At 45.4% G+C, this 24186-nt stretch overlaps 2 protein-coding genes across 2 annotated transcripts in view; one reads left to right on the top strand and one right to left on the bottom strand.

The window, feature by feature from the left end:
• Positions 1-16911, bottom strand: part of LOC146562696 (zinc finger SWIM domain-containing protein 6-like) — a 48589-nt gene extending 31678 nt beyond the window's left edge. The window contains exon 1 of the mRNA XM_085294722.1: positions 16363-16911. Coding sequence (XP_085150848.1) covers positions 16363-16795 — 433 coding nt within the window. The 5' untranslated portion in view covers positions 16796-16911. The remainder of the gene's footprint in view (positions 1-16362) is intronic.
• A 3819-nt stretch (positions 16912-20730) lies between these two features.
• Positions 20731-24141, top strand: smim15 (small integral membrane protein 15). Its single transcript, XM_085294728.1, has 2 exons — positions 20731-20833; positions 23445-24141. The coding sequence occupies exon 2, from the start codon at positions 23472-23474 to the stop codon at positions 23694-23696; it is 225 nt and encodes a 74-aa protein (XP_085150854.1). The 5' UTR covers positions 20731-20833; positions 23445-23471; the 3' UTR covers positions 23697-24141.
• Positions 24142-24186: the final 45 nt, after the last annotated feature.

Here is a 24186-nt window from a genome sequence, read left to right as displayed (position 1 = left end):
CTAGCCCTAAGCTGACCTGCTGTGTGTGTACTGACGTCACACTATAGACAAGGAGAGGCATCATTCCAGACAGACACGAACACGTGCGCACACACACACAGGCCCCAGCCGAGGGGGAAGCTGCATTCCAGCACAGGCCCACAGACACACAAACACACATCACCACGCCTGGCGGTGGGAAGCATGGGGAGCACTCAGCTGTAGCGGGGAGGAGGGGGAGGATGGCGGGTAGGGGGGGGGGGGGGGGGGGTGTTTCAGAGGAGGGAGGAGGGAGCGATGGCTCTGAGCCAGTGTTCCTCTGAGCTCAGCACTTCCCCTTTCAGCTCCAGCCAGCCGCCAGTTTGCGTAACGCAGCCAATGTAGCCATGCTGGCTTTTTTTAACCCCTTCTTTCCTGGAGTCACTGAGGTCACACTGGCTGTTCTCTGTTCGCCGGCGCGTGCTACATCCTGCCATAAAGCTGCCTCTGCCGGCACCCCCCCCCCCCATCTCGGAGCGTCCTGTTAGAGCATCAGGCCTGCTGGCATGCTACTTGTGCTTCTGCCTTACCTGGCAGAGATGGAAGCAGGTGCACATGTGTGTTAGTGCCACAGTGAAATGTACAAAAAAGTTATTTATCGTCTCCCTGCACAAAGAAAATAAACAAATCTACATGGAACAATTAAACAGGTGGGCAGTCTATTGGAAAGTGACCTGGCTTCATCAGCGACACCCCAGATAAGACAAAACTGTGCAACAGCTACAGCAGCAGTTTTCAAACACCATAACTGAAAAATATGTAGCTTGCACAATAATCAGTTTGACCATTAAAAAGGGAAAAACCTGACACAGGTAAGGTGTCTGTGCACTGCATCTATTCCTCTGTGTATCTGCTGACCTTCTCTCCACTCTATACCCGAAGTGATGTGAGGCTTCATGCATCAGATGTGCCGCCTACCCCCCTCCCTAAAAAGACAAACAAAAAAAAAAAAAAGACCCAGTGGAAAGTGTCATAGCTCACACTAACCACAGCAGACACAGTCCACGGTGGCAGGATGGGCAGAGTGGGGGTTCGGGGTGTGGGGGATGGGATGGAGGAAGAAAGGAGGGGAGGTTCTCTCACATTTAATATCGCTTGACACGCGTCATCCAGCATCTCTCAAACAGTAGCTGAGCCTGTGTCAAAGCCGTGGCCCTGTCAAAGATCCTGCGCATACAGGACGCACCTTGTGCTCACACACACACACACACACACACACACAAATAATAGACAAATAACTCAGCCACCTGGCGCCTTGATCGACGGGCTGTTGCAGAGAACGGGAATAGCTGGGATGAAGACAAGTGAGGGAAAGAAGAGAACGGGCAGGAAGGAGGGGGAGCACGAGAAAGGTTGATGTCTCTGCTGAATCGAGGTGGTCGATTCGCTTGCCTGCGGGCTATTCCTGTAAATATTGACGTTGATGTTAGCACCACTCTCTTAAGGATAAGCTATAAAGCAAAGGGGGGTGGGGGGGTGGGAGAGAGTCAGATTTACTCTGTGCAAACTGTAAGCATCTGAAATCACACGCTACACTCGGCCTTCAGAAAGCAAGTCGAAGGGGAAAGGATGAGAGACTTTTCAGGGTGAGGACCTGAAACACATGGGGGAACTGAGATCTCTCTCGGTAGGTTTACAACTCACTCCTCTCCTTTCCCCTCTCTCGCTCGCTCGCTCTCTCTCTGGATGGTTAAGGTTTCCATTCTTGGACTAAAAGCAGGCAGCTGACATCAAAACCTTCAGAGAGACCCTTATTTCCCAGAAACAGCTCTGGTTTCATGTAAATAGCTGCCTTTCATGGCTACATTGAGATAAATTGCACCCTGCTGGACAAGAGGGGGGACAATATTCACCCTGGAGCCTCTTTTGTTGACATCCGTGTGCGTTGCCATGACAATGTGTGTCTGTCCGGTGTTGGGTCTATATGCATGTACATTCAGGGGGCAAGCACACACACACACAGTGCAAAATATGCAGACAATAAAAATATGAACACAAGTATCTTCTTTGTCAAACACACAAAACACCGGTTGCACAAAATATTACAAAGAATACTAAAACAAGCGTGACCGAAACACAGTTTCAAGCTAGACTTCATTCTAACCATCATGTCCTTGTGAAGGCCTGTAGGCAGAGAAGTCTATTACTAATCATCCTCACATTAAAAAAGAAAAAAAAAAAAAAAAGGGGGGGGGGGGGGAAACTAATCCAAGAATGACAACACCCTTTCCAAAACCCTCCAGAGGACCTCGTCCAGTTGACTGGGAATTAATCTGCCAGAGGAATGCAATGATGCTTGAATTCATTTTTAGCACATTAACAGACTAATTCTCAGGTTGCTCAACATGCACATAGTCTGTATCGTTTTAAACTTTAAAAAATGAATTACTGTGATTGCCAGTACACCCAAAGTACCTCCAGATTATTTGATCGAATTACCTCAAATTAGCATTTTCATAAATGACAGAAGAATAATCGTATCCTTACCCAATTATGCTGATTACATCTCTTCAGAGACTAGTGAAGTGAAGCGCTATGTCACCTCTGAGACCACATCAAACAGAGGCCAACAGCTTTGTTTATATTTTACTATGCGCTCACACTTTGATATCCTCATTATGTTCATTTGGGATGCCAGACTGCTGAAGGAGGAGAGGATAGAAGGGGGTTTGATTGGGGAACGAGGGGGTGAGCTGAGGGGGGGTCACTTGCCCGCCACCACATCCACTGTACGGGGCATCGAGGGGCCTGCATGTTAACCGTAAGGATAGAAAAGATTATGTGTGCATGTGTGTGAGAGAATCACCTCCCGTGGGCAAGTCAGCATTCACCCATGAAGTAGGTCAGTGAAATTTGCCCAAATTAGGTCAGAGGCAGTCAATGGGTGCCATCCTGAACAAGAGAAAGGATAAAAGGGAGGGAGTGAGAGACAGACACAGAAGAGGGGTTGGTGGGGCGGGGGTCTATAAGGTTAGGAGAGCAGAACCAAGCGGCTTACTTCATCTCAGCTTTAACACTCAGTTAATTACTGTTGCACTGGTCCATACAAAAAAATACATGCACACCAAAAAAAGAAAGCAGCCTCAAAGTGAGGGCCCAAAGCAGAGTTCTTCATAACTTCAAGCCTGTCACTATTTCTCTATTCAAACATTGCTGGTATCAGAATCAGTGCACATCAAAAGCCCGTTTTGATTGAAAATGCTCTTGAAAAGCAGTCCGATTCAGTTACAGCGCTTAGGTTTGATTATTTAGCGGCCCCACCTCCTGACTCTGCCCCCTCAAGCTGTTTGGACGGTAGTTTCTTTTGTCATATGCCTCCACGTCTTGCAGCTCCTTCCACGCCCCACCCGCCCCTGCTTCCCTCCCTGTTTTGAGGAATCCACGCCGGGTTGTTGTGCACTGATGCCAATAAGTGAGGGAAGACAGGAACCTTTGATGTCTGTGGCACTTTGCGATTCGCTTTCATCATCCCGCGTCTGTCAGTCAGCAAGAGAAAACGTGACTCCAAAGGAAACTTTTGCTGCTCTCCCACCCCTCCACCCCCACCCAGCAAATCACTCTCCACGCATACATACAAAATTAAAACATAACAACAAAAGCCGACAACAAATGCAACAAGAGAGGAGGGGGGGGGGGGGGAGACTGCTGTGGGCATTAGACAGACAGGAATGGGTTGAATAATAAGCAAAGAACGGCAAGTTTTTCCACAGGAGAGACTATTTTTCTTCCTGCCTGGGCTTCACTGGCCCACTTCCACTCAAAGGGAATGTGTATCCCAGTGTAGCTGCAGGCTGCTCTCTGAACTTTACCCTGTCAGTCCCTACAGTCGCCCTTTCAGAATTGCTCTGTGTCAAGAAGGAAGAAGCGTATTGGCGTGTGTCTTCTGTGGGCAATGTCTGTTCAAAAGAGTGATGATGGAACCTGTGCCTGCACCTAATCACACAAGCCTGCACCCTTCGCTCTGACAGCCTCAGAGGTTAGGGAGGAGGTGGGCGGGGGGAGTGAACAAAGGCTCCCTTTCCCTGGGCAGCGATCAAACTTGAGCCCTCGGCTTGTCTAGAATTGTGACAAGGCCCACTTCCCCTTTCGCTGCTTTTCCCCATCCTCCCCCTACTGCCAATCATGTGTCATATGCTTCACACTCTCGCACGACGCATGCTTTCATGCGCCTGCCGTGTGTGTCTGTGCCGTTGCCTGAGCCAGAGCCCGTCTACACAACTTAAAGACACGCACGGAAACTGGAGTCGAGGAGACGGAGGAGACACGCGACGAGTCTGAGAGCTTCACGGAAAGTGTTAAGCCAGAAACAACCGAATGTACAAGCCGAGTGTGGCTTGGAGTAAAGCGAGCCACATTGAGTTACAGTGACTAACGTTATAGCCAGAGAGAGGAAGATGCCTGGCAATGGATGCTGGGCAAAGGAGCCAGAGAACTGAACTGCAGCCAACCTGGATGAGGCCTCAGTCCAGATATGTTGGGACAGTACCAGGGGCCCAGCTACAGCCTGTCAGAGCAGGGAGGAGGGTGAGCAAATGAAGTAGCAAGAAATACACAATTAAAAAAAACAAAACAAAAAAGCCAACACACACACACACACACACACCCACACGAAAAAGAGAAAGCAAAACAGAAGGCTTATAGGCAAAACAGAGAGAAAGAGAGAGAGAGCGAAGGGTTTTGAGGCTTTTCAGCTCCAAAGTGGGATGGAGGGGGATGGTTGGAAGGAACCACTGAGAGTCAGGCAAAACTGGAGCCCAGGTTCAGAGGCAGGGCCAGGGCTGAGCTGGGGCTACTGAGAGAGGAGCCAGGGCTAGAGGCCAGAGAGAAGAGGGAGAGCTGGAGGAAGGGAAAAGGGGGGCTGAGAATAGGAGGAGGCTATGGCAGAGCTGGAGCTGGGGCCAGAGCCAGAGCCAGAGCCAGAGCCAGAGCCAGAGCCAGGGGCCCCAGCTTTAGATTTAGTCAGCTGTTCCCCTGGCCAGCAGCTGGAAGTACATAGGGAGAGTGAGGGAGGGGAGGTAGCAAGGGAAGACAGGGACTTCGTTGGAGAATTTTAACTGGGAAAGTGAGAGATGGAGAGGAATTAGAAAGAAAAAAAATGGAGGGAGGGAGGGGGAGGGGGGGGGGGGAGAGAGAGAGAGAGAGAGAGAGAGAGAGAGAGAGGGGTAAGAGTAGAGAGAAGGGGGTGAGGAGGGGAGGTGTGGAGGTTTGGAAAGAGGACAGTGGAAAAGCCATTAGATTCCGAGGAGAGAGAAAACAGCACCAAGACCAGACAGACTGACAGAAGGTGGTTAAGGCTCACTGGCTTCGCAACCACTCTTCACTTCCTCCCTTACTGGTCCTCTCGCTCCATCATCCCTTTCTTTCTTTCCTTCCTCCCTCCCTCCATCTATCCGTCCATCCTCCTCCTCTCCTTCCGTCACTGGTGAGCTATTCTCTGGCCACCTCCTTCCCCGACCAGTTGTGCTTCGCCAACAGCTCTGCTATTCATTACGCACGACCTGCAGGCGTGACCCTGAACACACACCGAGATCCCAAACAGGTGCCCCACACACAAAATACACACACGCAGACACACAGCATCGGCAGCGGCAGCAGCAGAGGGATCACACTTAACTGTAGGGGGAAGATATGCAGGGAGTGTGGACAGAAGGGCTGTAGTGGGGAGAGAGAGAAAGCTCAGTGTTGCTGCCAGAAAAGCACTGCAGGAGGAACAACATGGAAAGATGGAAAGAAGAACAAAAATATATAGAAAAAACAACAATGTAATTAAAGCTAAGCACACTTTGTTTCCATGAAAGTGGCGAAATGAGATTTGGAGAAGGGTGAGTGAGAGCGAGGGGCAAGGGTTTGCCATGGGGCAAGCAGCCGCTGCTAGCAAAGCACTTTACGGCCTATTATATTCCATTCAGATGGACGAGGCGTCTGGGATAAAAGCATTTAGTCTGTGCGTTACTGAGTGACTCAGCACTTGGAGCCTTCACAGGTGGACCCCCTCATAACTACACAATGCATATCAATGAAGTGGCCCACTCACTGCATATGGATCGCTCACTCCCACGCCTCTGCCTCTCTCTTTTTTGCCCATCCTCCTCCACCACCTACGTCGGCCTTTTCCTCCTCAACCTTTCACACCTCCTTGTGGAAACACTCTACCTCTCTGTTGTTTATTGTCGGATTGAAGTAATTCCACCTGCTCCTCTATATGAAAGACTTAAATCGGGACGGCATCCAATAAAGCAGGAAATAAATGGAGCTGCAGAGTTCAAAATAAATAAATAAATCTGTGCATATTTCTTTTGCTGCACTTTCCCCTAAATTATTAGGAGCAATTTCTGCCATGTATGGAATAGCTGACCCACCTCCTTGCCTGTCTTTTCCCTCTTATTTAGCGCTGATACGGTAGACAGCTACCCCTCCTCCTCCTCCCTCTATCGCTTCCTCTCCATCACTCTCTTGTCTCTCTACAGCTCTACCTCCACCCATCTGCCCTTTCCTCTTAGTTCTACCTCTGCGCCGCTCCATCCCCTGCTCTCCTCCCCTTGGTAGTGGTTAATGGCACAGGGATCCAGCGTGGAATATAGATCAGTGCGAGATGGATGGGGCACCAGGAGCTCCGGCCAGTCCCGTAGGTCCCAGACCAAAGATTAACTAAATATTAGCTGACAGGAAGAGAGAGGCAGGGACACAGCTGCAGCTGCTAGTGCCGCTGCTGGCAGAACAAACGACAGAGACCGTTTTTAACCCCTATTGCTCTTGGGAGAGAGACAAACACATGCGATAAACACACCGAGGTGCAAAAATACACACAACGCATGGGGCCAAGTGCACCGCCATGCACGCATACACACATGCTATCAGAAGCACCCTGGGAGAAGAAGTCCACTAATCACATTCTCTCCTCCCCCCCTCCTCGTCTGCCCTGCCAAGGCGGATGGCGAGGGGGGGGGAAAGGAATAAATCTTTATTAGGCAATGTGTCCCTGCTTTATCGATCGCTTCGCTCCTTCCCTCCCCTTCTCTCCTTTCCACCCCCTCTCTTTCGCTCCCCTCCTTTTGTTATTTTAGGCGTGTGTCTGCCATCCAGTTCAATTGAGTCGGGGTGTACATCAGAGAGGACCATTACCTATGTCTCCCTGGGCTGGGCTGTCACTGGCTGTGAGGAGGGTATAGGATGAGGTGATGTAGCCACCCAGGAGGGACAGCTAGCCTGCTAGCAGCAAGCCAGTCTCAGCTAGAATGCAGACAGACAGGTTGGCAGTGACACACAATGGCATACAATCATCCTCAACAATGCCAGGCAATAATGCTAGCGTCAATACTTCACCCACACTATACCCATGCCGTTCAACGAGCAGAGCGTGGGACAGGCATAGACCGGTTTCAGTCAAAATAAGATTATTATTTCCACATTTCGCTCTGCTTGGGAACCTGCATCCCATTTCATGTTCAGACATGGAAAGTGGGAAGAGGGGAGAGAAGCAGCAAAACCCCCAGCAGAGAACAGAGCAGGCATCATCACAGCAGATTTGATTGAGAAACAGCAGTGAAAAGAGGAACTGCAGTGGAGGCGGGTTGCAAAGCAGCTTGCAGATGCCTGCAGAAGTCACTGTGGGTTGTGTAAAGCATCTTAAACAGCACACCGTGTATGACATTTGCCATTTTGATGTGTAGAAGTTTATCTGCTATTGTGGGCTAGCATTCAGATCAGCCGATCAGTCAGGATTTTTAGTTAGGTTTATGTTTGTGGCCTGGCAGAAGTGTTGTGATCAGGGCAATAAACAAGTGTAATTCATCAGTGTCGACCTAAAAAGGTTCCAGGATGGTCTGCAATGCCTAAAAAAACAACAACATCAGATTGAGGATCATTTAAAAACTTCAGACAAATACACGTCACAGCAAGTAGGCCAAGTCTTGTTTCTCTCATAAATCCTGTAGTAAACAGAGAGCTTGTGAATGTAGAAAGAGCGACTGCCCCTGAGACCTGGACACAGACTGGTAGTTCTAGCAAAGCACAGAGAGGAGGAATTAGAAAGCTTGTTAGCCTTCTTTTGGGACTTTAGACACAGGAAGCTTGATGGAAACATGCTGTATCTAGACAGGAGCCGTGTAAAATACAATATGGGTGTCTTTAGCCTGGCTTGGGAATTGAAACTTGAAAATCAGGAAGTAGAGAAACAGAGACAATGGGAGCTTAGAAGCACAGAGAGGGAGTGCAAGTATGGAGGTATGGTAAGACCAAGAAAACAGGCTGGCAAGAACAAGGAAAACAGGAATGAAATATGAAAAAAAAACTAAGCAAGCAAAAAAACAAAACAAAAAAAAAAAGAGCATAGAAGTGAGAGAAAAGAAAGAAAGAAAAAAACCTCTTTAGAAGGGCAAACTAAATTCCATAGTCATTTGAAAGCCTTCTACTCCTTCCCTCTGAATCTCTCTCATTCTCTTTCTTTGTCTCTCTGTCTCTCATGCCTGGAGAGCCTTTCCAGCTCTATTCAGCCCTGCTCTGCCACAAAGCAATGAATGCATGTCTCACATGCCACACCGCCACGACATCGTTGGACCAGGCACAGCCAGAGGCACCTTGCACTCTCAAAGCCTCCTCCTCTACATAGCTCACACGGCACTTGAGCCTGCCAGGCAAGAAGAGAGAAGGGGATAACCCCCCTCGTCTCAATCTGGCTCAGATTCCCGATTGTTCCACAAAAGGGACAACAAAAGTGGGCATACTCTTTGTCTCCTCCTGGACCGTTCTCTCGGGTGAGAAATTGCTTATTGGGACGTGTAAAGACGCATGCACACATTCAATCAAGCAAGCAGCCTTTTCCTTTGGTCAGGTGCTACTTATTGGAAAACAATAATGCGAGCAGGGGCCTGTCTTTCAAGGAAGGCAGTCAGCCACTGGAGGGACAGTCTGACCAGATTGACCTTTGACTTCGGTAAATCCCTGGAGATCAGATGAAGAGGTCAACACTGGGCCAGCTTAGTGATGGGGGAGGGACCAGTCAATGAGTGAACACCTCTATCAGTATGTATGTGTGCGAGCAACAGGGGTCAGTGGCAGGTAAACCCTCATCCTCTGCTGTTGTTTATTCAAAGGCGCCCAGTCACCGGCACCCCGGCACTGTGAGGTAAATGTGTGTGTGTGTGTGTGTACATGCAAGAGTGGAAACGAGATAGGGTGGGAATGATGACAGACGGGAATGTCATCCACCCTCTTATCATTAACATGCCTCACCTTTATTCAGCCTGACACACACAGCCATAAACACGCTCAGCGAGCCATTAACACACAAAGTCACACACGTACATTCGCCTATTCACACAAAGTTAAATAGACTGAAAGAATCCTGCCTTTACTTATAAGCTGTGCAGGAATTTGGGCGAGCTGTGTCTCAGAAGTAGCTTTACAAGGCAGATCCACCCGAGTTAAAGTCCAAGTCCAAATCTTTATGGCCTTGACTGCCTTCTTATTAGAAAGCCCTGGGCTGTTCGTTTGATATAGACGAACATGATACAAGAATTATACACTCACTACAAGGGAAAGTTGTGTTATTATTATTATTATCATTATTCTGTGTATTTGTTTAGGATAGACCAAAGTAATTGTTCTTAATATTGGACCACGGCAGGTAGCTTTCTACTTTCTGAGCAAAGCACACAGTGATTATGTACGCACACAGACACACACAAAACCGCAAAACGTTTGGCTTCTGAGGTGACAACAGCTGTTGACCAAACCACATGGAGAAGCTTTGGATTGTGGTAACAGTGAAGACGTGTGCAAAGTCTTTACTACAGATGTACATGCAAGCATGCATGCAAGGCACAAAGACAGGCATCCATCCACAATAAATATATACACATTTAGCTCTCCGCTGCAGTAAGCACAGACTTGGACTGCTTTTGTGCTTATTTCAGCAGCACATTGGTGCAAAGTGGAATTCATTAAAAAGAAAAAAAAAGTGAAAGGGAGAATCAGATAGGATAACGCTGAGTGCTGCATTCCCCTGTTGTTATTATTGCCAAATCGAAGTGAGAGGGGTGGCTGGTAATAAAAGTCATTAAATGAAATAGAAAAAACGTCTTTTAATAGGGCTTTGTCATTGTGGATTTAGTACCCTTTCTATCGCCTGCTCCCTGTGCTTCATTCCCTCTGCTGACAGAGAAGAGAGGGGCAGGAGCTGTGTGGAGGAAGGACTGGATTCCTAGACAGAGTCAGCCAGCCGAGGAGCTGTGCTGACGCACACACAGCAGCCACAGTCTGGGACAGGAGACAAGTCAAGCTGGAACAGGGACTGGGGCAGACGTTACAGAGCTCATGCTGGAACTTTATTACTTTAGCTGGTTTATTTTAACAAGCACCAACACACGCTGATCTTAAACGCTGAGCATCTCTGAATATATGCTTCTATTAGTGTGCAGGGTCATTTTGAAAAGAAGTCTTTGGTCTACTTGCGATAGGTCTGGCAGTGTGGCAGATATAGTGAAGCTATGGTTGGAACTGGGAACGTTCATTTAAGAGGGGTAGGGAGGAAACGGCTATGTCTGGGACTGAGAATGAGACAGAGGCTGGCTCCAGTCAGGTAGAAAGACTGGAAACAGGGCACACAGACATTAGTCCGAGCTTGAAATGACAGGACTGTCTACAGGTATAGGCATTGGAAATGGGAGGAGCAGGGGACAGTTAAAGCCAAGTTTAGGAGATGGAACATGGCTGGCTACAGGAAGTTATGGTCTGTGGTGGGAAAAATCTATCTAAAGGCACATCTGGGAACGGGGTTGGTTAGAGTTTGGAGCTAAGGCTGTGACAAGCATTAGGGACCTTCTGGAAAATTCTGACATGATGGGATCGAGGCACAGCTAGCAGAGGAACCAGTGGTCATCTATCACTTAGTGGCTGCAGCATGGCATTGTTTCTTTATAGGGTATATCCTTAAGGAGGCCACCCACATTGCTTTCAAGCGATAGAAAGCGGAAACTGAGATCGAGCTGAAACTTATTATTGCAGAATTAAAGTAATTATCATGCAAACACATTTTGGATTTACTGTGACGCTTACGCAACTTTTGCTTTAGATGGAAAATATTCTGCTCAGCTGGAAACATACAAAAAATAATAATAATTTTCCTGGATGCTTTGCCAATCTAGGCATTATCTCTCATCAAGTAATATTATGAAATAAACAATAGCGAGATCAAAAGATAAACACAAAACACAATCTGTTGTCTCTAACCAAACGACTGCAAAGCCGCATTTGCATGTGCACACACTCGCACACACACACGCGGAGGTACTAAGCTAACGTGTTTCCATTACACGACAGCTGAAAGGTATCCTATCTTCTTTCCATTCGGCCAACATAATGAGACAAGGCCCTGGAATCTCCTTCTCCCAGGCTCAGATACACAAAGCCAGACGGAGAGAGAGAGCGCTCTCTTTAAAGACTCCACTTCTCTTCACATGGACGCAGTTGCTGCCCCTCTCGCTCCCTCTTGGACAGCCAGATGTTTACACTAGCTCTAGGCTCAGGCATGTTTCCATGACGATACAAGCCCAGGGTTAGTCATATGCCTAGGGGTAGACCTGATGCACCGGATCCTGGATCACTGCTCCCTCGTCGCTATCACCTTCAAGCTTGATCTACAGACATCTGATAACCCTGACTTTCACAGAATCCTCTAAAAGAACTTTTGCTTTATAGGAAAGCACAAAACCTTCATGGGGAATAATTTTGAAAAGCCTCTGAATTCTATTGTGACAGCATTTCTTTAAGTCCGGCATCACAATTTCTGCCTCTTTACAGCAGTATGGCCTCCCAGAATATTCGAATAATGCTCAGTCTCTCTCTCTAGCTCTCCCTGTCTTCAGCGGTGGGCATGTGGGCTCATTCTCGACGGGCATTGTAAAAAAGATAAAGGAACTCTCTAACCTAACAGGAAAATAAAACCAGATCCACCCACATGAAAAGAAACAGCCCACACACAAACAAAAAGAATAAGCCCTCACCCAACAAAAACAGCCTTAACGCTCAGCCCGATAGCGTCTCGCAGACGACATGCTCCTGCAAGATTTGCGTTGCGCATCTTAAATTCTGCACCTTTGTGGACAGAATGTTTGAATGCTTGTCGATGTGGGCCCCGAAGAAGCTCTTTTAAAAAGCCTTATGAATCCTTAGCTCAAAAGAAGTGCATAGGGGAAAAGAAAAAAAAAAAAAGGATGTGGATCCATGAGTCTGTTCTTGCACAAACAAGTTTGTGTTCCTTCAACTTTGTAAAATATTTCTCTTTGGCATTGTCATACCAGCAATAACTTAACAATGTGTGCAAACCTTCATTGTTTTTACCAAGCCTTTTGTTTAAATGCTGTTCTCTGTATGTTGTATTGTCGTCTCATATTGGCCGAATGTTAAATAAAAGTTTTTGTGCAGCATCTCCACTAACACACCCATGGTGCACAATAATGGAGCCACACAGACAATTTAAGCAGAGTCTGTGTTATGATTTTCTCCATGTGACAAATAGGAAGAGGTTTAAAAAAAAACAAACAATCAAAAAACAGGTGAAATAACAACCAGGCGGGTGGTTCGCCTGGTTGTTATTTCACTGTTTCATTGACATCATGACTTATTTTTTATTTTTCTTCTAAAAGAAGGAAGAAAACTGAGAGTTGGTGAGAGCAGATGACGCAGAAACCTAATTAAGATTCTCCAGAGCGTGAACAAATTAACCTGAGTTATGAGCATGCAGAAGCAAAAGACAAGACACACATATATGCAAACATACCCACAGACACACACACACCTAACAGTTTATCTCTGGAATAGGTGGAGTCGGGGAGGATGACATTCACACTTACACCGGCATGACTGCCATGGACACTCAGTGATATTTTTGGCAGGGCCAAGGCAAAATATTACAGGCCATTTAGTCCGATAACACCACCATGGAAAACACAGCAAAATGGTCCACAGGTTATGGCGTATCTACTTTCATTCAAGTTTAATTTAAAGCGCCCTCAAAGTGTCCGCCTCATCACTCAGATTTGGGGCAGTAAGGATGATAAAAATGACATGTAGCTTCATGTGGAAGAAAAAAAAAAAAAATTAGCCTAACAAGCGGAGCTGGATAAACAGGCTGTCCCGCGTAGACTATGCTAATGACGACGCAGAGAGCGACATATGCCAGGCATCAGTATGTCACTCCTCGGGGACATGGTGGCTTACGGTAACAGGATAGGAAGGTGGTGGTGTGTACGGTGGTGAGTTATGGGGTTTTTCCTTTTTAACTCTTAGTACAAAGCCCTGGAGGCAGACGGGGGGTGGGAGGGTTTAGAAACACAGGGATGAGAGTTCAAGGGAAAGGTACAAGTCTTGAATAAATGACAGCAGCGGAGATGAACTTGACCCATGCTGGAGGACTAAAACAGGAAGGAGGGTAATGAAGTGCAAACATGCTTTGTCATGCCATGTTACAGCCATAGGATTAGAATTCTATAATTAGAGGATGGGGCACAATAACACTAGCCTTCCTTTTCAGGAAGATGAGCCGCTGAGTCTAAATTACACAAGGGGACCAGAGAACAGATGCTGTGATCAGAACAGGCTGGTCTAGAAGTTTTCTATACTGGTAAATGATGCTCAGTTGCCACACGGTACAGTGTGATTGACAAGCTAAAAAAAGATTCAAAATTTGGCACCACTGGTGAGATTTACTGATGTTTCTGTGATCACCTCATGACAATGTAATTTTTTATGACAGACAGCTGCTGTTAGGGGGACTGCTTTCCAAAGCAAGATGCATATTTAATGCTGTTCGTTTGCAGTTTTTCATGTATTATTACACACAGAAGCCTTTAGAGGTTAAGGTTAGGTATGTGGTCCGACACCTGCTCTGTGGCTGACCGGAACATCAGTGAGGAGCGCAAAAATACCGAAGCCGGGTTGTTATAACGCCGCTATAACCGAGGAGCAGTGGACCGCTAAGATAACGCCTGAATTTCGTATATGAAAATTTATCTCAGAGGCTGGCATTGGAACAGATGAGCCCGCATGGGAGAGAGAGCGAGCCATCCATCTCACTCTCTCCCCCTTTTTCCGCACTTCATTCTTTACTTTCATGCATCTCCCTTCTCTTGCAATCACCATTTCAATGCTTCTTTCCTCTTTTGCATTTTCCACCCACATTTTCCCTCTAGGCTTCCCCTCTTTTTCTTGATATCACCCGATCTATTGCTCTTCCCCTTAAGTGCCATCCCCCTATCCATTCTCTCCATAGCACTGATGTATGGAAAGAGATGGAGGGACCCAAAAAAAAAGGAAAAAGGCTTGTGATTAATGTCTTTGAGAAAAAGATAAATAATCACAGGAGACTGGGGGCTGGTAGTTGGCCTTAGGGGAGTAAATATGGAGAGTTTTATAGCTGCTCACTTGGGAGAGAGGGAGGTAGAGGACGGGATGGGAGGGGAAGGAGTGGAATACAGCGACAGCAGATCCATTCAAGTATATTAGCTCCCCCCAACCCCCATACACAATAACCTCTGCATCTATTCTACTGCTCTACTGTCTTTCATCATCAACACTGAATCCCATCCCACTGACAGCACACACATTTGCACACAAGAAGCCACACAAAGTCATGCATGCATATACGCTTGTGTGCGCACACATACACGCCCTAACAGCCACCCTGCACTGTTTTCCAGGCCAGACCCACTGTATGTGTTTGATGGGCCAATACATGTGGTGTGTGATGTGGCTGACAGCCTCCTCCCTCCCACGCTGCCCTGCTTTTAAGCCCTCATCCTCCAGTGGCTGCCTGTCCCCTGGAGTAGATTGCATCTTTTATTTATCATTTTCTCTTCCTGGCTTTATCTTCCCAAGCTTTAAAAAAATAAAAAATTCTGGGGTGAAAATTGCAATCAGCATAACATGCCCTCCTCCTGCTTGTGTACTCGCCTGTCATTCTCCACTCTCTGTGAGCATGCGGGATGAGACTGACAGCCCATGCAGACTCAGACACACAGACACACACACACACACAGAGGGAGAGAGATGCATGTGCAATTTCCCTCTGTGTTTATCAAGCCCACACACACACTCTGACACACTTTTCCATCTCTTTAAAGCAGACAGAAGCACATGCATGGCCACAGTAAATGACCTCGTTACCCTGCCTGTCACTATTTCCCAAAGCACACACACACACTGCTTACATATACCTCGCTGACGCCTCACACTTTTTATTTAACCCTAAGCTGAGTGCTTTGCTTCCTAAAGCCCCAAATGACCGAGCCCATAAATGAGACTAATGCTGGGGAATCTGGTAAACAGGCCAGAGAGAGGGAGGGAGAGCTGCCTTCCTGTCTGCCTACTCCATGGCTACTATTGTGCACTGCACATTCTCTGAGCCCACAAGAGCTGAAGCCATCTCCACACAGATTCTTTGGAGGGATAGTAAGCCAAGAAGTGAGAGAGGAAGAGGGAACAAGGAGGGGGAAGAGAGAGAGAGATAGGGAGGGAGGGAGGAGGAAGAAGATCATGCATAAAATCTTGTTTGCAGAATGCATTAAGATTCAGATGAACTGGGGAGGGTAATGGGATTAGAATCCTGAACCGTTTCCAAGGGTGGGGAGTCGGATTGACAGCTGAGTCTATTGCACTGACGATTGCAGTGAAATATTGTGGCTCTGGCAAAGGCAGCCAGCCAGCCAGCCAGCCAGGGGGTTGCTGAGCCTATAGCACCTCTAATTACCCCGAGCTTTACCAAAAATAATGCCGCCAAGGGGAAAAAACATATTTGTCATTACCCCGTGCATATAGCTTGGGCTTTAAGTGAATATTGGAAAGGCAGAAAGAAAGACTTCAGTCCGTCTCACAAAGGTGTTTGGCAAACAAAACAGAAGCACTGTGGCTTTAAATCACCGTCCCTCCCACCCTTTCTAAATATCGTCTATTTAGCCAGCGGTGAAAAGATATAGGGGGCTTTTGTCTGCGTACCCATCGGTGGGGGCATGGAGAGCTAGAAAGACACAAAAATAGGAACAAAGTGCTAAGCTTCCAATTGGGATGGCTGTGGGCCATTCAATGCGCGCAGCTCAGTGGGTAAAAACAAGAAGAAGTGGGCTACTATTACGGGCTTGTCTGAAAATAGGCTGCTCTCACACACAGCTATAGGGTAGACTGGTGTGGAAATACCCTGCATTGTTTATAATAGACGAGACTAAGGGAGGCAAACACGAGCCCTTTAAAAGTCTGGCATGGCTCCAATGGAAAAGGCAAACCGTGCTAGTTGGGTGTTTTGTTGGTTATATGCTGTTTCCCTGCGTTACTCTAACGCTATGGTCCACTCACCGACTTGCAATACGTTGTCCACCCAGCCACCCTCCAACAGAGTGACACCCCGTAGGAAAGGCAGCTGGGTCTCGTCATTATTGTCCCCGCTAGTTCCACTTTCCTCTCCTCCAGCGTTGAAAGAGGAATACATACAGATTTCCTTCTCGCTTCTCGGGAAAGACCAATATACGATCCTCCGCTGGACGGGCTCCGGGATCCTTTCGAACCGCTCCTCCACCCTCTGGAACGGCCACTTCTCCGCGACTCTGCGAGCCGCGATATCGAGCAACGACTCGGGGTTGTGCGTTTTCCCATTTCCCGACCCTCCCGGAGCGGACCCCGCGCCGCCACACAGGACACCTCCAGCCCGCTGCCCCTGCCTGCACGCCGGGTTGTAGCCGGGCCGGCAGCAGAGCCTCTTGGCTGGGGGCTGCTGGACTCGCTCGGCCATGTTCGCACCGCTTCCAACCTGAAGCGCAGTTCCTCTCCGATCATATAAACGGGATAAGGAAGAGAAAAGGGCAATCTCGCACCGATTGTTTGCCGTACATGGAGAGACTGCCCTTATTTGGAAAAGTGGGCGGAGCTTGTGAGTTCAGTGAAGTCCTTTGTGTTGTCAAAGTAACCGGATGGGCGGGATCCTGGAGAGCTGCCAGCGCACGAGTGGCGCTATAAAAGGAACTGGAGGCGGAATTCCCGAACGTCGGCAAATCCTTTGTGAAGCTTTTCGGGAGCGCGAGGGTGGAGCCCCAGCGGCCGACGGCCTTTGAAGTTTCCTTCTTATTTGAGTTTAAAGGCGGGGACTTAATCCAGGGGCGGCCTCGCAGTTTCCCACAGGGGTAAAAGGGGGCAAGAAAACTGACTTTTTTTTCCTTTGGAGCCTCAGCTACCACCCCGGGCTCCAGCTTCTTCAATAACAACTTGATCGTTGTTTTTGCGGCTTTTTAGTCCAAAAGTGGTTTCAGCTGTCAGGCCGCAGAGGGTAAGAACATATGAAGGTGGACATGCCTGTCCTCTGTAGTCACATCAGCTCTTATATGGTGCAGCCAATTGACAAGTAATCATATGCACTCATGAAAGACAAGCTTTTTGCCTATATTATTTATTTTAAGGGGCGACTCTATTGATTTTTTACTTGGAGATCAGTATAATTGTTGCTTGGATACATAAAGTCTGAGAAAATAAGTCCAAAAGTTTGGTTGCGGTAACTTAAGATACTACCAGGTATACGGGTCAATGATGCTATCAAGGTAGTGTTTTTTAGAGTTCTAGTTCGAAGTAGAAGTTTTATCCTGGGCACCGATGTAGTGGTAATTTGGGGCTTTTAACAATTTCTTTGAACTTTTCTTTTTTCCAGGGTGGAATGATTGCACTGCATGAATCTTTGAAGACTTCAAAACGACAAAAATTGTTTGCTCAAGTTTCAGTTTGTTTTGGGTTTTCTCTAATCCACACAGGGTCAAAGTAAACATACAGGTTCAAATATATTCATACACTCACATCAATATTTTAATAAGTGGTTCTGAAGGTTCTACAGTGCCTTTTAACTTGACGATTCCAAGCCCTATTGACTTTCTTTGTCTGTATCAAAAGGATTTGTTTGACACAGCAGTACTCAAAACTATAGGAAAGTCCAAGGTCCTCAGTGAAGATCTAATTTAAACAAGTTGGGAAGGTCTCATAGGGGAATTTCTAAACAACTGCAGATGATCCAATGATGATCCAAGATCATCAATTCCAACAACTGTACATAAGCACAAATTATTCAGACATGTCAACACTTTGTCGAGGACTGGAAAGACCCAAACCGCCACCCTCAGATGGCAGGAAATTTGTTAGGATGTTCAGAAACAACCCAGGAACCATCCGAGGCTCAAACCTGCCATGAACTGGAAACTGCTGGAATACCAGCATCACTGCCCAAAGTGAAGCCAGTTTTACATCACCATGGACCACGAATGCACTGACAAAGAAAGAACTCCCTGTTCCAAAATCTATAGACTGAAATTTGCAGCTGCCTACATGAAAAAGCAAGATACCTTCCGAAGAAAAGTTTGATGGTCAGAATAAATAAAGATTGAGCAATTAGGCCACAATTACAAAAGGTAGGTTTGGCAGAGTAAAGGTGAAGCTTTCAAACCTATTCACTCTCCCAAGCATGGTGGTGGTAGCATCATGTTCTGGGGATGCTGAAGGTGACACTAGTACATTGCACAAAGTGGAGTAGAGTAATTAAGGAGTGCAACTTCCAAATTCTTGAAATTCACCTCAAATCACCAGCTGGACAGTTAAAACTTGCATAGAATTGGGTGTTCCAACAGGACAATGATCCCAAATAAATCAAAACTGGTTTTGGAGTAGATAAATCAAACTCTGGAATGGCCTCTACAAATTCTTCCAAGAAGAGTTGTGAGATATCCATAAAGAATTATACCAGAAGCTTGTTAACAGCTACCAGAAACATCTGTGGAAGGCGTTGAGGGGCATTTCACAAAATGTTAATGGCATTAATCCATTAAGGGGTTTGGCCCTGTGTGGATTAGTAACAATTCTAAATAATTTCAAACTTATGCACTCAGTTCTTGTTTTTTATTCCACCCTGGGAAAAAAAATACAGTCCAAAGAAGTCATTGAAAGCCTCACATTACCAAGACAGCACCGGCCACAACTGTAGTTCTAGATAGCTATAGGTATAACTTTTAGGCTTTTGTGTGTTTTTTTAAAGTTCTCATAGCCATCACGTTATCTTCTTTTTACTCTTTCCTGTATTTCAGTCTATCATTCTGCCAAACAAAAAAAGGAAAAGAAATGCTAGAAAATTCTCATAGGAGAGCCAGACCTAGTGTGTTTCTTTCTTGAAACACTTATGACACATGGATTAGTGTAGCCAGTTAACCACAAACTGTGGTACACTCATTTTTACTGGCCCCCACCCTGTCTGTTGATAATGCTAGTTCCATGTCTGTGTGTCATGAAAGGGCCCCCCCAATTTTATAGGGGTAGAATACTCATCAGGGGTTAGGGTGTGGCTGCTGTTGCCCCCTGGTTTTTCCTGTATGATGAGCCACTACAGAAGTTAATTGTTATAAGCAAGTAACAAAGAAAAGCTGCCAGGTTGGGGTATGTTTTTCTAAATTGTCTATAAAAGTTGGCTCAAAACTACACTGGTATACCAGAATGTGTGTTTGCAATGTGTCTGCCTGCCGCATGTGTTCCCAGCTGCCCCTCTCATTGCTCTGTGAGTAAGTCTAAAAGGCTGGCCTTTGAACTGCTCTGAAAGTGATCCATGCCGTATGGACGGAGCAGATGTGGCCTAACCTGATTTGGTTTCAATACTTCCCCACAGGAAGTTCACAAAGCCAGCAGGTCCTCCTTTGTTATGTTAGTCATCTTTCTCAGAGGGTCAATGAAGCCTTTTTATTCTATTTTATTTTAACACAGTTATCATTTGCTTTATTCTCCAGACAGAACAGCTCCACACACAATCAGACATTTCAGCTTTATATATACATATATATATATATATATATATATATATATATATATATATATAAATAAAGCTGAAATAAAGCTGGATCCATCAACCACCATCTTGTGCACTGCCTTCCAGTCCTCTGGGTCACCCTCAGCCCCCATCTTTGGGTTGAGGCCTTGAAGAGAAACTCCAGCAACGTTCAGATTGTTTGCTGTTGTATTTGCTTTTATTTTGATATATATATATATATATATATATATATATATGTTTATAAATTGTTCTATATGTCTTTATTGCATAGTCTGCTGCGTTTCCGTGTTTCTTTTGAGCAATTTGATACTGATGGACATAACAGGCAACCTCCAACTAGAGTATAAATAAGGTCATCTAAACTAAATGTTCCTTAATTTTCTTGAGAGCAACTGGCAAATAAATGTATTAAATATATTTAGATTTTAGAGTCATTCCTATAGCTTGATGGTACAGAGGACTACATATCCCAATAACCAAGGAATCTCATCATGTCCAACCACAAGCGAGAACTCATGGTGCATTCAAATAATACTGATTAAGTGTAATTTCGAAAACTTCTAGCGGGGAAACAGAAAAAATTACAAATTTCAGACAATTTCATACCCTTTTAAGTAAAGATTAAAAAAAACATATTAAGCTGGAATTACAATTACGTTCTGAATTATATTTGAACGATTTGGCTTGTTCTACATAAGTTATACCGGTGCATTTTTGGTATTGACGGTCTGCAAATGCAACACAGAAGGGTATTTATCTTATCTATATTTAGATATTTATTTATATTTGGCATCTAATATTAGTGAAAGTGTTACACATTTAGAATAATTCATGAATACAAACAAAAACCAATGTTTTTTTTCTTATTTTTACATTTTGCCGATATCACCTGAATGCCTCATTGCCACACCAGTTCCACTTCCCGGAACAAGGAGGAGCTGGGTAGTTTATCGCGGATACAAACACAAATCTCCGTTCCTTTTGGTAAGTTGGTGTATTTTGTGCCACTCTGAGTTTTATCAGGACTAACTGTTTTGAAAACATAAATTAGGCGGTTTGTTGCGTTCATTTAGACGGTCGTTTTACTGTTTAACCGAGAGTAAGTGCTCTTGTATCGAAAAGTCAGGCCTTAATGTACGGGTGGGCTAGCTAGCGGCAGTAGAAATGAAACTAAATGTTTCATCCGCGTCTAAGAAATGCATATCTGTTCCTATATGCATACACATTAAAATCGCTCGCATAACTTGATGTCTTAAGGTTGTAGCTAGAGACTGTGGTTAGTTGGTTAGCTAGTTAGTTAGTCGTTGGTCATTAGCTGCTTGTGTGCCGCTGGTCGGAGCGCTTTACAAATGACTCCTGTTGAATGGCGCCCTAAATCTTTTCACTGTCGTAGGGACGATACACGAAAACTGTGGGAACGGAAGTCTTTGGGGGTAACTTCAGTTATCTAACAGATCATCTAAGTCCATTTGACGTTTTTAACTGTAATCAAACATAAAAAAAAAGACTTCGCTATACTTCCTTGCTCTGAATGATCCTTTGGGGCTAACTACAGCCCAGCTGGTCCGTGTGCAATGAAAGAAGTGCGCCTCTGTTGTCCTCTTATTCATGGCACTTGGACAAAGTTAGTGACTGTGTTTGGGTAAAAGGACCGCAGTTAAACTAATAATAATGTTGTCATTGCACATGTACAACGAAATCGGGTGCAGTGCAAAGGTCTGGGAAAAAAGGCTTGAAAGTATTCCCATTGTAATTATTTATATAAAAAAAAAGTCTATAAATACACACAGAAATTTCTAAAAGTAATCATAAAAAAGAAGGTAAAACACACATATCACACATGCAAAACAATTATCTTACAAGGTTCGGTTTCAGCAGTGTTTAGTGCTGTTGTAGCTTTTGGGTAAAAGCTTTTTTCTACATGTTTGTTCTTGTTTTAAATGTACTTAAACATCTGAGGACAGCAGTTCAACAGTGTCCAGATGGATCTTTCAGATGTTTTGGCAATATTATGTTAAACAAATGTGTAAGTGAGGTGTTCTTCCACCAAGATCGGACATGCTTGTGAGGATCAGCGACTGTATGGTCCATGAGACTGTATGGTTCCAGTTTGATCTGATATCAAGCTTAGGATTGCTAAAGTAACAGAATTAGACTTTCCTCCTTATCAGTGTGTTAGAAATATTTAATTCTAGAACTTGCATTTGTCTCACCAGTATTGGATCTCTTTATTTCTGTTTAAATGTCTTTACTTAACTCATTAATGTCTTGCTGTCGTATCCGGTAAGACTTATCACTCCCTGCAAATATGTGTGGTGTGTACACATCCTCTGGGAGCCTGCAGGTGGATGCTGGGAGGTTGTGTTTGGTATATGACAGGAGAGTGAGACATGTTTTTGTGTTATAATGCAGTTGCTGCTTGAACACCTCCCAGGTTTCTCTCCATTTATTCAGTTCTAGATTTTTTTTCTTGCTACAATTTTAAAAAGTACCTCACATTGTTAGGTGATATACACTGATCAGACATAACATTATGACCACCTAATATTGTGTTGAGCACCCTTTTGTTGCCAAAACAGTCCTGACCTGTTGAGACCCCTGTGCTGTGGTATCTGGCATTAAGATGTTAACAACAGATCTTTTAGGTCCCGTAAATTGCGAGGTGGGGCATGGATTGGACTTGTTTGTCCAGCACATCCAACAGATGGTCGATTGGACTGAGATCTGGAGAATCCACAGGCCAAGTCAACACCTCAAACTCGTTGGTGTGCTCCTCATTACATTTTTCAAGCAGCATTTTTGCTTTGTGGCACTGCACATTATCCTGCTGAAAGAGGCCACAGCTGTCAGAGAATAACATTACCATGAAATAGTGTGCATGGTCTGCAACAATGCTTAGGTAGGTGCCAAAGTAACATCCACCCAATGTTTCCCAGCAGAACATTCCCGACCACTGGTTCACCACCGTTCCTTCCTTGAACCACTTTTGATAGATACTGACCAATGCAGACCAGGAACTCCTCACAAGAGCTGCAGTTTTGGAGATGAACTGACCCGGTCGTCTAGCTGTCACAGTTTGGCCCTTGGAAAAAGAACTCGCTCAAATCCTAACACCCGCCCATTTTACCTGCTACTAACACATCGACCACGAGGAGACGATGTTCATTTATTCCCTAATGTATCACGACCAACAACACGTGCCATGATGAAGATGTAATCAGTTTTATTCACTTTACCTGCTAGTGGTCATAATGGTATCCTTGATCAGTGTATTTACTAGTTAATACAACAATTGGTTAATCTTACCTTTCAGAAAAATGAAATGATATCTGTGTTGATTTGAGAGTTGATTGTAATGCTGCCAAGTTACTCTTTGGGGAACCAACAGTTTACAAACCAAAGATATATGATGATATAAAAGAGCAACTAAGACTATAACCTATAAACAACTTTATATTTAACTTTCCTTTAAGTTCATTCTGAAAGTTGTCCATAAAGCATACTCCCCCTTTTGTAATATTTGAATATACACATATGTTTTGAGTATGACATGTCGCACATATTCATAGCTTTCTCTCGTGGCCATCTTTCTCAGGTCTGAGCCTCATCGTTCCTGAACAGGATGATCGACGTGCAAGCATGGGCAGAGTATGTGGTGGAGTGGGCTGCCAAAGACCCCTATGGTTTTCTCACAACTATCATACTGGCTCTCACCCCTCTCTTCATTGCCAGCGCTCTGCTGTCCTGGAAGCTGGCCAAGATGATCGAGGCACGTGACCGCGAACAGAAGAAGAAGCAGAAACGTCAGGAAAACATAGCCAAAGCCAAGAGGACCAAGAAAGACTGAGCTGGCGAGGGCTAGGATAGGGGCATTGCAAAGGACGAGCAAACCATCACGCTCGCAGGCCTCCTTTTCTAAACAATGACACGGTGCCCTTCCTTCTCCCAGACCTACTCTCAGCACAGGGCCACTATGCCTCATGTCCAGGGTAGGAGGAGGGACGCTGGCCCCACAGACTTAACAGTGCTGATGGACAGTACTGCCCTGAGGAAGCTTGTCTCAGTGGGACTTTGGTCAGCAACAGCACAGTAGTCATCTGTATAACGTTTTTATACAGTGACCTGCTGTTATATCGTGCAGCTGTTGCAACACCTTGCATTCCATTGTTGGCATCCCCGTTTTGCTGAAATGATGACATAATGAGAATAATGGAACTTTTTAAGCTTGATAACTTGCAAGCTATCCAAATGATTACTTTATGATCAATAAAATTTTCATGGTTGGTAAGAAAGCTTCCTTTTTTTGGATTTAATATTATGCTGTGTACTTATTTACC

This window comes from Mchenga conophoros, linkage group LG12 (genome assembly GCF_057382185.1).
Source record: "Mchenga conophoros isolate Kocher_MC1m ecotype Shallow Benthic linkage group LG12, M_conophoros_male_GT1.1, whole genome shotgun sequence".
In the NCBI taxonomy this organism is placed as follows: domain Eukaryota; kingdom Metazoa; phylum Chordata; class Actinopteri; order Cichliformes; family Cichlidae; genus Mchenga; species Mchenga conophoros.
This window is presented reverse-complemented; position numbering and strand designations above follow the sequence as displayed.

Coding starts and splice junctions, on each gene's coding strand:
- smim15 (XM_085294728.1), top strand. CDS start 23,472: ATGATCGACGTGCAAGCATGGGCAGAGTATGTGGTGGAGTGGGCTGCC.